Source organism: Marmota flaviventris, chromosome 10 (assembly GCF_047511675.1).
Source record: "Marmota flaviventris isolate mMarFla1 chromosome 10, mMarFla1.hap1, whole genome shotgun sequence".
Classification (NCBI taxonomy): domain Eukaryota; kingdom Metazoa; phylum Chordata; class Mammalia; order Rodentia; family Sciuridae; genus Marmota; species Marmota flaviventris.
Window position 1 is genome coordinate 31,541,767 of NC_092507.1, and position 14,664 is coordinate 31,556,430.

Below are 14,664 nucleotides of genomic sequence, written 5' to 3' on the forward strand. Positions count from 1 at the left end.
TAGACACCTTGGAGTCATCTTTGGGTTCCTTTTTCCTTAACCTCTTCTTCTCCCCCCTCTGATGTGACAGCAAGATCTGTGAGCTCTACCTCTGAATCCACCACTTCTCACCTGCACTGTGTGGCGGTCTGAGCCTAAGGTGTGCTTGGCCTGGACCACTGCCTCCCCTGTGCCCCTTGCTGGCTATGCCCTGCACCCAGCCAGAGCCCAGGCGGTCAGGGAAGTTCCTGGTGTTACCCTTCTCACACTGGATGACAGCCAAGCTCACCCCTTGACCTTCCTGGCCCGAGGTCTCTGACCCATTGTCCTGGTGTCAGTGGGCTCTAGCCACAGGGGTCAAGTGCTGTGGTCTTAGGGACTTAGCACCTGCTGCTTCCTCTGCCAGAGAGCTCTCCCCAGACCCCACAAAGCTATGTTCCAGGCTCTCAGTTGGTCTTTGGCCTCTTATTTTTTGTTCTGCCTCTCTCCCCTGCTCTATTACATATTATTCAATGTCTGCTTTTCCCTCTAGAACACAGGCTTCCTGACACTGTACAGTGGAGCTCAGAGCAGAGCTGTCCTCATAGTTGCTTCTGGAAGGAATGTGTAGACTTCATTCTCACAACGGTGGGTGTGGTCATCCTTGTCCACCCCACTGGGAAAGTGAGGCTGGGAGGGAGGCAGGGACCACAGAGAGGCTCTGGGTTGGGCTCAAGCTCCCCCAGCAATGGGGAAGTAGTGTGGAGCCAGTGCATCTCTGTGACCTTGGGTGACTGCCTTTACCTGTCTGAACTTTACTTTCTTGAAATGCGGAAACACAAGTTCCTACCACCTGTTATGAGGACCTAATGGAACAATCTCTGTAAATGGCCTGATGTCCACTCTTGACAAGCATGGGAGCCCCACAATTTGGTACTGGGAAGTACAGCCCCAATTTCATTGTGTTCTGTTCTATAAGAGAAAGGGAAACGTGATTTAACTCTTTTGTGAGACTGCAAATACATCTCCAAATCTGAAAAATGAAAACTGAACAAAATACACACACACACACACACAGGTTCTCCTATGTTACATTCTAAGTATTTGATCCTGATTTCAAGAAATCTGTGGTCAAAGGTTTTTATGCTGGAGGGACTACCTGTCCATCTGCTAAAGCTCCTCTGGCTTCCTACCTGGGTGCTGAGACCGGGCAGTGCTCACCAGACCCACAGCCTCGATCAGCTCCTCCCTCTCCCCTGTGTGCTGGAAGATGACTGGCTCTAACATGACTCTTGGTGCTGGAGGACTTGGCTGGGTTGTGGTCATGGGATGGGGATTGGTAGGTGACAGGGGCTGTTGCATCTGGCTTTGGCTCTCTTAAAACCCTCAGGCCCATGTCAGAGTGTGGTTATGGAGCTTCTAGAGTCAGGACCCACAGAGTCATTGTGAAGTCTGCCGGGTATTTCAGGCATGTGTTTAGAACGTGCCTGGCACATAGCTGGTGCTCGTTGCCAAAGGCGATTACACATGTGCTCATACTCAGTGTACATCCACAGAGCTCTGAGGGGCGGCAGTGCTCAACACCACTGCAGATGGGAGTGGGGGTGATCCCCTGTGAATTCCACCTCTGTGCCCCAACAGTTGAAGAAATCAGAAGGGAAAGGCATGGGAGGGAGGGGGAAAATCAGGGGGAGAGGCAGCAGTGGAGAGGAAGGCAGATGGAAGGGACAGGGAGAGGGGCAGGTGGAGGGTGGGCGTGCCCATTCCTTACCCTCTTCGGCTTCCAGCTCCTCTAGCACCCCTGTCTCTTGGCACTTTTTGCTGTGGGCTTTCGACTTCATGTGCTTAGTCAGATTCCCTGGAAAGGAATGAGGACAGACTCAGGTTCAGCTGCAGGACAGGGCTGGGGAGGGCCAGAGGCAGCTGTGGCTTCTCACACCAGCAGAAGCCTTGCCAGCTGCAGGGGTTGGGCAGAGGCCAGGCACCCCTCGGCCCCAATGGTCAGGCCAAGGCGTGCAGCCAGAGCTGATGGTCATGGTGGAACACAGGAGCCGGGATGGGGAGGGCATGGGGCTGTGAAGGGACAGACAGAGGGTCCAATGAGAAAGGGAGATGCTGGTTAAAAAACAAAACCAAAAAAAAAAAAAAAAGAAAGAAAGAAATTATTAAAAAATCACTCAAGTGCAATTGTTTTTTTCCTGATTCTGATTTCAGTCTGGGCCCAGGAGCTGGCAGCTTGCCTCAGACAGGATGACTGGCCACCTTAAGTGGTGCAATAACATAGGGACTCCCAATGACCATCATGGAGGGTGGGGATTGAACATGCCCTTCTGGCCAAGGTCTCTTCCAGGCAGCCCATAGGGCAGAACCTTAGGGTCTGTGAAGAGGATCCAGGGCAAAGTTACTCTTAGGGTTGGAGAGAGGACAGAAAGTAAGAGTAGGGACATCTACTGGCCACGAACCTGGGAGCCAAAGCCTGGGGCCCAAGCCTGGCTTCCCTAGTAGAGTGTATTTCCTGGGCCTGTTTCCCCAGGCCAATGTGCAGTGCAGGCACAGGATGCAGGTGGTTCAGGGAAGGCCTGGGCAAGGCTCTTTCCTGCCCCATGCCTACAAAACTCTTGGGGAGGCCAACTCTGCCCAAAGTTGTAACACCAGCCCTGCAGGCTATGGAGCAGGGGCCGCAGCTCTGTGAGATCAGGAAATGGGAACAGCAACTTCATTCCCTACTCCCCTGCCATGTGCACAGCATTTCACAAACCACAGAGTTCTGTGGACAGCCATGTCCTGGGAGGAGAGGTCAAGTGACCCTAGCATGCCCCAAGAGAACAGGCCAGATGCCTTGGATGTTCCTTTGGGCCCATCCCAGACTGTGCTCTGAGGACTGCTGTATTTCCAAATGCTCTACCACATAATAAATCATAAGTTCCCCAAGTCAGGTGCTTTGTCTCATGAATTGTATTAATGTGTAAGTTTGAATGAATGGATGAGGAGAGGAGAATGGAAAGAGTTAGACATGCTGGAATGGAGGTAAAGAGAGATTGATGGAGGGATGGATGGCTCGGTGGCTAGAGGAACTAAGGAAAGCAGAATAGGAAGAGAGCAGAGGGAAGGGACAGAATGAGCAGACAGGCAGATGAACAGATGGGCAGATGAGTGGATGAGGGAAATGAACCGGCGGATGGATGGAAAGGGGGTCAGCTCTCCACATGGGAAGTGGAGAGCTGGTGGAGGGAGAGCTGCCGGCTGGCTGCACACACATGCGGAAGTGGGAGGTCAGACTGCAGGAGAGGAAGGGAAGCTGCATGAAAGGAGAGATGGACGGGAAGAGTGCAAGAAACAGACAGGGAAAGTGGATGGTGGAGAAATGAGCCGGAGAGGGGACGGATGGGTGGGTAAACAGGGGGACTGCCCATGGATGATCAAAGGGTGCTTCTGAATCAGCCTGAGAACTTTGGGGTTTTGCTGAAGAGTTGGGGGAGGAGAGCTAAAGCTGGGATTCCCTGAGGTGTGGGGAGCCAAGGGCAGCAGGACAAGTGGAGAGGTGTCCTCCTTTCCTGCCACTGGACAGAAGCCGGGCTGTTCTACTCCTGACCATAGGGGGAGCAGAACCACATCTTCCCAAGACATCTTGTGACCAAAGGGCTCCCAAAGGTCTCTATCAGTCTCGTGAATGCCACTTTCGCTGTCATGCCTGAAGATTGTCAAGAGGTGGGAAGAGACTCCTGGGGTCTTCCGTGGACAAGAGACACCAACCCCTCAAGCCCTGGAAGCAACCTCCTTGCATTGATGACCCCAGGCCACCGAGGACATGAACACTCCTCCTTCTGGCCATCATGCCATTTCTCACAAACATTTTCCCCTAGATGGATTAGGTTTCTTACCAGTTACATTAGATACTGAGCACACTGTGGGTGTTCAGTGCCCCCTAGGGAAATGCCATCACAAGTGTTGGGGAGGGACCTCACAGACCATATAATCCAACCCCCATCAGGCTGAGGCCTGTCCCTGCTGCTCACCTAACTCTGGGCCCAGGTGCTGATGACTCCATTAGCTAAGATCACTGGCTGTCCTGGGTGGTGGCATGACTCCCCTTAACCACCATGGTTGACCAAGTGGCCCCAAGACACAGTGCTAGCTAGTTTAGAGCACTGACTGGGCCCAGGTCTTGGAGCGCCGGGGTCCTTGCTGGCTCCATGCAGGGGAAGCAACAGTCTAAGATGATTCTGAGCATGGGGCCTGGGGTGGCCCAGGCTCTGCCGCTGCTGGCTGTGTGACCCTGAGTTCTGAACCTTTCTGAATCTGTTTCTGCAGCTGTAAAGTAATACCTACCTCGTGGGGATGCTGAGAGGATTTGAAGACACAACCCATGCGGCAGGAGAGTGTGGCTGGCCCAGAGCAGACCCACCCCCCTCCATGACGGTCACTCTCTATGGAGCACCCAGGACTCTGCCACACATGGTGCTGGGTCAGGAGGAGAGAGGTGCTCAGGTGATGCTCATGAAGAAATGGCTTCACCTTTCGGTCTGGGCCTCAGGGGTGCTCAGGAGAAGGCCCCACAAAGCTCCCACTCGGCAGGTCTGCCTCTTCTCTGCCACCACCCTCGGAGGCTGCAGGGAGGCTGAGGTAAGTCTGCAGGTCACAGGAGCAGACGCTGGACGAGTGGCCCTGAGCTCGTCCGGTCCCCCCCCCCCCCCCGCCACTCCTCCTTCCCCACCTGTCACTGCCTCTGACCAGGGAGAGGCTTACTGACCCTGCAGAAAGAGGCTGGAGGCCAGGTCCCTGTCAAGGGGCAGAGCCACTCCTTCTCACAGCCAACCCAGCCCCCCACAGAAAGTGACAGCTTGGAGTGGAGGAGGAAAGGCCAGTGGGGGGAAGGTGACGGGTATCTGGAGGAACCCTGCCCCCACCCTGCTGGCCCAATGGACGCGAGGCCTGTCCACAGCTGCCATCTCTGTCCTCTGAGGTTGCGATCGGCGCAATGGCCCGCACACAGCACAGCCACCCTGCTGACCTCTGGAAGCCATCTGAAGAGGACAGACTACAGGCCAGTCCCCGGGCCTTTGCTCCTCAGGTAGCTCCCAGAGGCCTGAGCTGCCACTTCCACGTCTGACACAGAGACGAGACACAGACAGGCAGACAGAGACAGACAGGAAGGGCTCCCAGACGCGGCACAGCCAGGCAGAGGTGACAGGGGTCCCGAGGACTGCCAGGCCAAGCCTTAATGCTCATGTAGGCTGCCTAGGCCACAGTTTAAGGGAGAGAGAGGAAAGTGGTGGAGGTCACCTGAGAGGTATGCAGACAGCCCAGGAGAGGGAGGGGCTGCATTATCAGAGCTTGGCCCCAGGGAGGGCCAAGAGCTCCAGTGTCCTCCCCGCTTCATGCCCACCGGCTCTCTGCTTCCATCTGCCACTGCCTCAAGAGGCCTCCTCTGCTAGGCACAGAGTTTCGATTCTACCTTTTCAGATGTCTTCTGGCGTTGGCCGGGAAGCTCCCCGGCTGAGAGCAAAGCTTCCCAGGCCTGGCCCTGCTTCAGAGGACACTCCACACCCCTGGAAATGTGGGGCACCACCCCACCTGCTCAGATTCTGCACTCTGTGGTGGCTCAGAGAGACCCAGGAAGGGAGGTCAGGCCAGGGGTGGCCTCCATTGAAGGCGCCTCCTAGAAAGTGGGGGTTCCCATGAAGACCCCAGACCTTACTCAGACTTGGCAAAACAGGCAAGGCAGAGGAATTCAGCGGGGTCCCTTAGGGGACTGCCTGTGCTGGGAGTCAACAGAAATGGGCTTTTCCTGTCTCACATGGCAGAGGCTCCCAGGGGGCTGTGTGCTGGGCACAGGTGTACTGTGTGGCCTGTGGCCAGGGGCTCTCCCAGGCTCCTCATGCCGACGATGGAGCCCTGTGATCCCCTGGATGCGCTGGGAATAGAAGCAGCACTTGCCACCCACTCCAGAGGTCATCTGACTGCAGACCTGGCCCCTCCCTCCAGAGACAGGAGGACCTGCTCATCCAGAGGAAGGGGAGGGCTGGTGCCCTTGAGGCAGGGGCTCTCGTGCATGGTCACTTCTGGTTCCGGGACTCACTTTCTACAGCTTCTCAGGGGCTTGGACAAGAAGCCTTCCACTTTTAGAGCTGTATTACTTAAGACTGTGTTACTTAAACGGTCAGCCAAATTTCCCCATCTTTCTCTTCCATAAAATTCCAACTGGCTTCTTAAGGCCACAGGAAATTGGATTGTAGGGGACATGTGGGGACAGAGCCTGAGTCCAGGCTGAGTTGAGCTGAGCTGCCCTGGGTGTGGCAGGGCTCTAGGGATAGATGCCTTTGATGTGCTCATCAGCAGGGTAGGAGGCTCCAGGCCTAGCTGCACTCTCTGGGCACCTTTTGGGACATTGTTTCTGAGCCACTAAGAGAGAAGAGGACACAGAAAAGGAAGTGGGGGGGGGGGGCTGTGTAACTCCATCCAACCCAAAACCTTGGTGGGAAAATTTGAGTTCAACTCAAAGATGACGTTGAGAGGACAGACGAGGGTCGGGCTCAGCTAATGGGGTTGGGAGACCAGAAATAGGAACATGGCCAGAGAGGAGGCCACTGAGCCAGGACATGTGATAAACTGGCCTCTGATCTAGTACAGAAAGAACAGAAGGGGCCGGGCAACAAGAGGATGGAGGAAGGAGGGAGGCTGGAGCCTCTACTGGGTTCTTTCCACAGAGGCTGCCCAGTGGCCACCACTGGGAACAGCTTTATCAACAGAAGAAAGGACAAGTGGCAAAGCCCAAGTCTGTGCTGAGTTTTGCTCCCTGGCAAACAATGAGGGGCCATCATGAAGGCCCCCAACATGCTCAAAGGAGAAGATAGCACCCTTGTGTCCAAACCATGACGCGGGCATTTGCAAAGCATAAGAAGCTGAACCGCCAGGGTGCTGAGGGCCTGTGCCCCCCTCCGAGGCACTCCATTCTGCTCAGCTCCCCAAAACAGTGAGCAAGAGGCAGGACCCTCCCTGCAGGTCTCGCAGGGAAAGAACTAAGTCCATCCAAGAATCTCATGGACCTGGTTCATCCAACCCCCGGCGGCCAGGCCACTGCTGGGACCCATCACAGCTCTCTGGGATGCATGCTCTCAACAGCCGGTCCTTCCTTTCACAGGTGACTGCCGGAGCCTGTCCTGACCCTGATGTGGGTGTGGCCGGGGCAGGAGTGACGCTGCAGGTCTAGGGGTGGGGCTACTGGGCCCTTTGCTAAAGGCTACTGAGAAGCCTGGCAGAGCAGGGGCATGGCGGGGTGGTGAGGAGGGGTGGGGCAGGAGTGAACTCTGCACAAGACGTGTGAGCATGCGAGTGTGCGAGTGGCCCAGGGTGGGATGGATTTCCAAATGCAAGAGTGGCAGTGACGGGTGTGGATGCTGGACGTTATCAGATCAGTGGATTAACGGCTACGGAGACATGCAGAAGGAAGAGCGATGAGATAAGTAGGAAACCAAGAGCTGGGCAGAGTGCCCCCAGGGAGGTGAGGGGGTGTGTCCCCAGGGAGGTGAGAGGGTGTGCCGGTGGGAGGAGGGGCTGTGTGTGGGATCCAGGAGCACCTGCGGGGGCAGCCGTGGGTGCCACTGCCCAGTCTGGAGCTGGCTGTTCTGCCATGGGCACCAAGTGGGGTGGGAACTCAGGAAATGAATGTCAGGCCCCAGGCAAACAGGTCTGTGCTGGGGCTCCCAGAGGGGAGCTCCCTGCAGGGGGCAGAGCCAGTGCCCCAGCTGACTGTCTCTTACCTTTGGTTTTAAAAGCAAAGTGACAGTGCTTGCACACATAGGGTCGGACGTCAGTGTGGGTGCGGATGTGTTTCTTCAGCATGCTGGGCTTCTTGCAGCGAATTCCACACTCCTCACAAACATATTTCCCTCGGCCGCGGCCTCGCACATATACATACTCTTCGTTTGATTTGTACCTATGAGCAACAGGTGTCATGTAAAGGAAAAAAAAAAAAGGGAGGAGAAGAGGCAGGTTCCCACCTCAGAAGATGCACGGTTTCCTAGCTTTGCCCAGCCCAGTCACGACGCCTGGAGTGGAGAATGTGGAGCACCGTGGGCTGGGAGGGAGCAAGGCGCCCTGGGGATCCACAGTGGACCCCTGCACCCGGCCACCTCTGAAAGGTACGCCCGCCACACCTGCCTTTCTCCCTAGAGTAGCAGGCAGGTACTTCCTGCCAGGGGACATGAAGCGCATTTCTGACAGCCTCCTTTCCACAACCAGCCCTGACCACTGGGCCACAGAGAGTGAGCACCATACAGAACGGCCACCGTAGGCCACCAGAGTCACAGAGTAAAATCCCACAAAATAACAGCAGCAGCTCTAGAAGCTGTAATTCACCCAGCTCGCCTTGTGCTGGGCACTTGACCTGGATTAAATCACAATGACCTCACAACAAAGAGGACCCTGACCTGACCCCAGGTTCAGACAGGGCGAGACATTCACCCAGGATCCTACAGCCAGAAAGGGACAGAACCAGGATCCGAACCTGCCTACCCTGAGCCCGTCCATTTCCCAGGAGGGGTGAAAACAAGCTGTCAGGAAGCCACCCCGATGCTCCAGGGAGGCAAATGCCAGGACCACCATTATTTTCCTGGTTTCAGAGCCTGGCGGCCAGGAGCCCCATGCTCTCTCCCTCACCCCAGCTCCGTCAAGCTCTGTAGGACACAGATTCCCAGTCGCATCAGGAAGCCCCAGCCGCTCTCAGGGGCCTCGGGACTGGCCAACCCATTTGCTGGGGCTCAGGGCCACTGACACCCCAGACCCTGAACTGGACACTCTCATTTCCACCAGCAGGAAGAAGCCCACAAAGCCCACAGGCTCAACCGACGATGAGCGGACTGCCATGTTCTGGCACTACAAATGAGCACGTCTCCAGACGCAGGCGGGCGAGGCTGTGGCGGGCAGCGGGGAATCCTGGCCGGCTTCCAGGAGAGAGCTTTCTGACTCACGGAGCCTCAGGGCCGCTGGCAGGGTGCTTTGCAGGAGGTGAGCACGCCTTCAACGCCTGCAGCCAGAGCTGCCCATCACCACACTCAAGAGAGAGGGCCAGGGAGTGATGGGGACTGGGAGCGGGGCAGGAGGTGACAAGGGCCCAACCCTGCTTCAGGAGCCTCAGTTTAGGGCTAAGAGAATGTCACAGGGATGGGCCTGAGACAGGGCTCTGTGAGGGGCTGCAGGCAGCAGCAGAAGGGTCACCCCACACCCCACACTCACCTGCACCCGCACACACCCAGTCACACGCACACCCCAATTATACACGTCCCTCAAATTCTCTCTCATGTATACTCAGACTCCCATTTACACCCACACACTCATGCACCCTCACACATGTGTGCCCCCACACCAGCTGCACACCCCTCCACACTCACACTCAGACACCCTACACTCATGCTCATACACACATCCCCACACTCAAGTCCAAACACACCCCTCACGCTCAGTCTCTCTGTCTCTCTCACACACCCTAGTTCCAGCCCCCTCACACTTTCACTCTCACACCCACCCACCCAGGCTCAGATCTCACATAGACCTCACACTCTCTCACACTCATGCCCCATACTCACGTTCACACCCTCATTCGTGCCTCCACTGCCACCACGCTCCTCATAGTCACACACACACACACACATCCCTCTTACACCCCTGTGCTCAGGCTCTCACAAACCTCCACACTCATACCCTATACTCTATCTCACACACACACACACTGCCCACTCACGCACACTCGCATGTGAATTGCTGTCCCCTATGGGCCTGTTTTTTTGGTCACCTTAGATTTGGCCGTCTGCCTCTCAAGGAACCTAAAGCTGTCCTTCCTTCACCTTTACAGGTGCTGACCAGCCAGTCAGGTAGGGTCCTCAGGCCCCAGGCCACCTCAACCCTGGTCAAGGGCACACACCATCTTGTGTTCGAGAGGAGGAACTGCAGGCTCTGGAGGAGGGGTGGGGGAACTGACTATTGTGCTAAAGGAAGAGCACCCTCCCGTCAAACACGGATGTCTGCCTACTAAATGATAACTCTTCACCATCACACAGCTGTCCACACCCGGATTTTAACTCCCATGACCCTCTGTGCCCTGGGACCCAGGGGAAGCAGGTTGAGACAGGGCACCCTTTCCCAGCCAGGAGAAGACGAGAGGATGGCTGGATCTCCTCTTTGCACCGGAGGTTCCTGCTGCCACCTGGCTTCAACCTCCACCCGGCCCTGCCCGGCGGGTCCACGAAACTTGAGTTCCTCTGACCACCTAGCACGATGGTGTCCTTTGGAGTCAGATTTTCTGCACCCTCCTGCTGCCCACAGCCTCTCTGACCTCTGCTGCATCTGGGCTCTGCTCTGTGCTAAGGTCCTCGCGCCAGTCCACCTCAGCTATCTCAGCCCCCTGCATTTCTCCCTCCATATCAAGCTCAAGCGAATGGCGCATGGTCTTCAGAGAGAAAGAAAGAAGAGACCGAGTCCTTTAGGGTGGTGACTTGACTGGGGTTGGGGCGCACGCAGAACCATGTACCACACCTTGCCATCTGCTGGGGAGCACCGAGGGAGAGCCCGAGTGGGAGCAGTTGGGGAGGATGGTGACAGGTAGTAGGGAGGGCTCCCAGCAGGGACCCCAGGAGCAGCGGCAGGGTTGATAAGTCCTGGGGTGTGGTGGGCGAGAGGAGTTGAGGCTGGACAGGCAGGGCAGGGGGATCACCATCCAATGCCACCTTAAGGAGTTGAGATTTGCTCAAAGTTGTCTCTCATGTAGCTATAAAGTCTCAAGGACAGTTCCGGATGCGTGGGTGTGGTTTGGAGGAGGGAAGTGAGTGTGGACTCCTGTGCCAGGACAGACCCGAGGGTCTTCGAGTGTGGACACCAGAAGACGTTGGTGGCCATCTGGCTGGGGTGGGGGTCAGAATGAGGGAGAAACAAAGATCCAAAGTTTGCAGCTTGGCTCCCTCGGGCGGCACCGTTCAAGCGTGAGGGGGATGCGATGGGGAATTCTGATTTTCAACTGCTGTGTCTCACACTCAGTGAGAGAGATGTGAAGGAACGTCGAGCACACGGGGATCTGTGGGACGCAGGAGAGTTTGTGCAGACCTGCTTGGAGAAGGTGAGCACACAAGAGAAAGAAAAACTAGACCGGTACCGTGTCACGGGCAGAGGCCTGGGTTGCCCCAAGGATAAGGGTGAGCAGAAAATATGGTACCAGGAAACCTGCCCCAAACAGAGGAAGGTCAGAGAAGCCAGGAGCCAGGAGAGAACTGTGGTTTGGAAGCCCAGAGGAGAGGTCTTTCAGAAGGGCGGCCAGTGGGGCTGAAGGTGACGGAGAGCCTGAGGAGGGCCGCTAAGGGCTGAGCACCCCAGGACCTGGAAGACACAGCTCTGGCAAAAAATGGGATCCTGCGACTCCTCTCCTCCATGAAGGCCGGGACCACGTCTTGTCTTTGTGTTTCCTGAAGAGTACAGCCCAGGGACAGGCATGGGGCAGCTGTGTATCAATGTGGGCTGGTCTCTCCTGCCTGAGGACCTGGCCCTGCTGCCCATACAGAGGCCCCACCCCATCCACTGTCACCTCCTGGCTCCTTCTAACCACAGACACAGGCTCCGCTCTCTCCCATCACAAGCCCCCCTTGGATCCCAAGCCACTCCAGCTCTAGTTCCTCTGCGTCCCTGCACGGACCCAGGTTGGAAAGGGCCCTCCGTACTGCTGTCCATCCTTCTCACCACTCCACGCTCCCTGGGTCACTGCAGTCCTGCTCTGCTGACCACCAGTCCTTGCCAAGCTCACAGGGTTACCTTACCCTGTCTGCCCTCTTCCCTGCCTTCTGGAGGCAACTGCGTGGCTGGAGTGACGTTCCCTCTAGACTGCGCCTCCTGTGCAGCCCTCTTCTTTTCCCCCCAGGCTCCAGCCTGTGTGCCTCTCACCTCGCCCCTTCCCCAGGTGGCTTCCCACCTGAGCACGCACGGCTCCCCCTCCTCTCTCCAGCTCCAACCAGGACTACAAGGCTGAACACCCAGCTGCCCCTCAACATCCACCTGGGGGACCTTGGGCAGGTAAGGTCTACCTCTGTGGGAGGTAGTCAGTGGGAGGAAGTTAGGACACTGGGGTGCGCCCTTGAAGGGGAAATTGGGACCCTGGTCCCTTCCTCTCTCTCTGCTTCATGGCCACCATGAGATGAACAGCTTCCTCCACCATATGCTCCCCACCATGAAGTGCTTCCTCACCAAAGGCCCACAGGTGATGGTTCAAGCGGCCACAAACTGCAACCTCTGAAACCATGAGCTAAGGCAAACCTTTCCTCCTTTAAATAAATTATCTCAAGTATTTTGTCACAGTAACAGAAAGTTGACAAACAGGAACAAAGCCCTAAAAGGTTCAAGTGACATGGCCAAGATCACCCTGACACAATCTTCCTACTTAGTCCCCATCCCCATGTAGACTTGCTGCACTACTGCTCTCAGATGGTACCCACCAAGGCTTTCTTGGCACCTTCCCTCTCTGGTTTCCCAGGGACCTGTGACACTGCAGATAAGCAAGAATGGTCTCCGTCTCTACCCAGCCCTTCCCGAAAGTCCAGCCCTGGGCTAGAATCCCCAGGTGTCCACGGCTGCAGCAAATGCCCTGAGAGGGCTAGGGCTGGAAAGCAGGCCTGTGCGGGGGCCTTCCTGGGGCACAGGCCTTCCTCCCGGGTCTGCTCGCTGCCACCTCCTCCACCCCAGGCTGCTCCTTGGAGACCTGGGCCATAGGCTGCCCTGATCCCATTTGGGGAGGGGACTAATTCCCTGCCTGCTCTGAGGCTGCAAGACAGCCCACCACAGCCAGGTCTGGAACCGTGGACTGCAGGCCCACTGCCTGCCTGTCTTCTGCTGTCCTGGTAAGCCAGGGGCTTTGGTCAGGCGGTATGGATGTGCTCTTAAAGGAAAAGAGCTTCTTCTGTGGGTTTCAGATATCTTGGCTGGAGGGACCTAGAGTTTGAGGTTGGGCCACCTGTTTGCCTGAGGTTCAGAACTGTGTCTGCCAGGAGCTCCGTGGAGTAGGGCCAGAAGCCCCCATGGCTACATCACCAGGGTCCTGGAGCCCTGGTAGAAAGCAGCTTTCTGTCCTGCTGCCTGGAGTCAGGAGATGATGGGTGCTGCCTGGGCATGGAACTGCCGGGCTCTTCCTGGATGACTCTGCTTTCATTCTCTTGCTCTAAGACTCATGGTCTCAACGGAAAAGAAAGCTGCTCAAGCAGCCTGTGAACAGATGCAAAGAGAAACAGAGAGGTTGAGTGTCTCGTCCCACCTTATCACACAGCTAGAAAGTGTGAAGTGGGGGTGAGAGCCCAGATCTGACCCTGGGGCTGACTTGGTCAGGGTCACACAGCTGGACTTGGTCAGGGTCCCCACTGCCCATAGTGAGCTGCCTGCCTGAACAATCAGCATGTGACACCTTGCGCTGTGGCCTCAGACTCTCCAGAGGCAATCAGACCCATAAGTTCCACCAAGCCCATAGAAGCTTGGCACAGTGTTCCCAAAGGAGGTGGCACACCACACACGCTGCTCTGGGCTCCACAAGACTGGGTGGGATGGGAATTTAAAAGGATTTCAGGCAGAGCAATGGATGAGGTTGCTCTTCCTGGCTCTGAATGGGACGGACTCATCAATGAAGCTGCTCTGTAAGGAAGTGAGCTCCCCATCATCAGCCACGTTCCCATAGGGGCCAGATGAACAGGAAGGAGTTCCGGCTGCCATGAGCAATGGCATGTCTGGCACAGTGCCAGAAGGCTGTAGGTGGACCTGCTGGACCATTGTAAAAGGGACATGGGCATTTCATCAGCTACTCCATATTCACCCCTAAGACCCAGCGCAGGCTCAGGGTGCCCAGGGGCATGGCTGGCACTGTGGTGAGCAAAGCAGAGGAGGCCTAAGGACAGGGGAGTGGTGGGCACTGTGCAGAACTGGAAGGTAGGACACACTCTCTCTCTACAAGGACAGGGAGTACACCCATCTAGCCAAGTGTGGCACGAGGCTGTCACATCTTCTAGTGCTTTCAAGAAAAGCACACATCCAGATGTTTTTTAAAATTAAAAATATTAGCAGACTTTAAATAGCTCCTCCTGGTGCCAAGCACTATTTTAAATGCTTTGCATGCATTACCTCATTTAAACCACACGACAGGCCTGTAAGACTGGGCCTCCACTCACTCCATTTACACCAGAAAACAGCAACAGGTTAAGTAACCTGCCTGAGGCCACACAGCCTGTGAGTTAATAGAGTTAGAACTTGAACTCAGGTCGCCTGGCTACAAAGTTCAGGTGTTCAACTGCTGTGCAATTCTGTTTTTAAAAACACTTCCTAGCCAGGTGTGGTGGCGCACACCTGTAATCCCAGCGGCTCTGGAGCTTGAGGCAGGAGGATCACAAGTCAAAGCCAGCTTCAGCAACTTGGTAAGGCCCTAAGTAACTTAGCAAGACCCTGTCTCAAATTAAATAATAAAAAGAGCTGGGAATGTGGCTCGTGGTAAAATGCCCCTCAGTTCAATCGCAGTATATACATAACCCAAACAAACAAACCAAAAAACCCTCCAAAACCAAACAAGGAGAGGCAGATCAAGTGGGGAGCTGAACTTCTGGTTTGAAGTAACTTCCTCAAGGTCATACAGCTAGTAGACAAAGGCACATCTCTCCTTCTAGCAGGACTTTTCTCTCCACCAAGCTGTGTTATTCT

At 55.8% G+C, this 14,664-nt stretch overlaps 1 protein-coding gene across 2 annotated transcripts in view; it reads right to left on the reverse strand.

The window, feature by feature from the left end:
- Hivep3 (HIVEP zinc finger 3) overlaps positions 1–14,664 on the reverse strand; it is a 156,026-nt gene that overhangs the window by 9,064 nt on the left and 132,298 nt on the right. For both annotated transcript variants that reach the window (XM_071617752.1, XM_071617753.1), the window contains exons 5-6: positions 7,719–7,894; positions 1,730–1,816 (exon numbers count right to left, since the gene is read on the reverse strand). In XM_071617752.1, the coding sequence (XP_071473853.1) occupies positions 1,730–1,816; positions 7,719–7,894 (263 nt within the window). The remainder of the gene's footprint in view (positions 1–1,729; positions 1,817–7,718; positions 7,895–14,664) is intronic.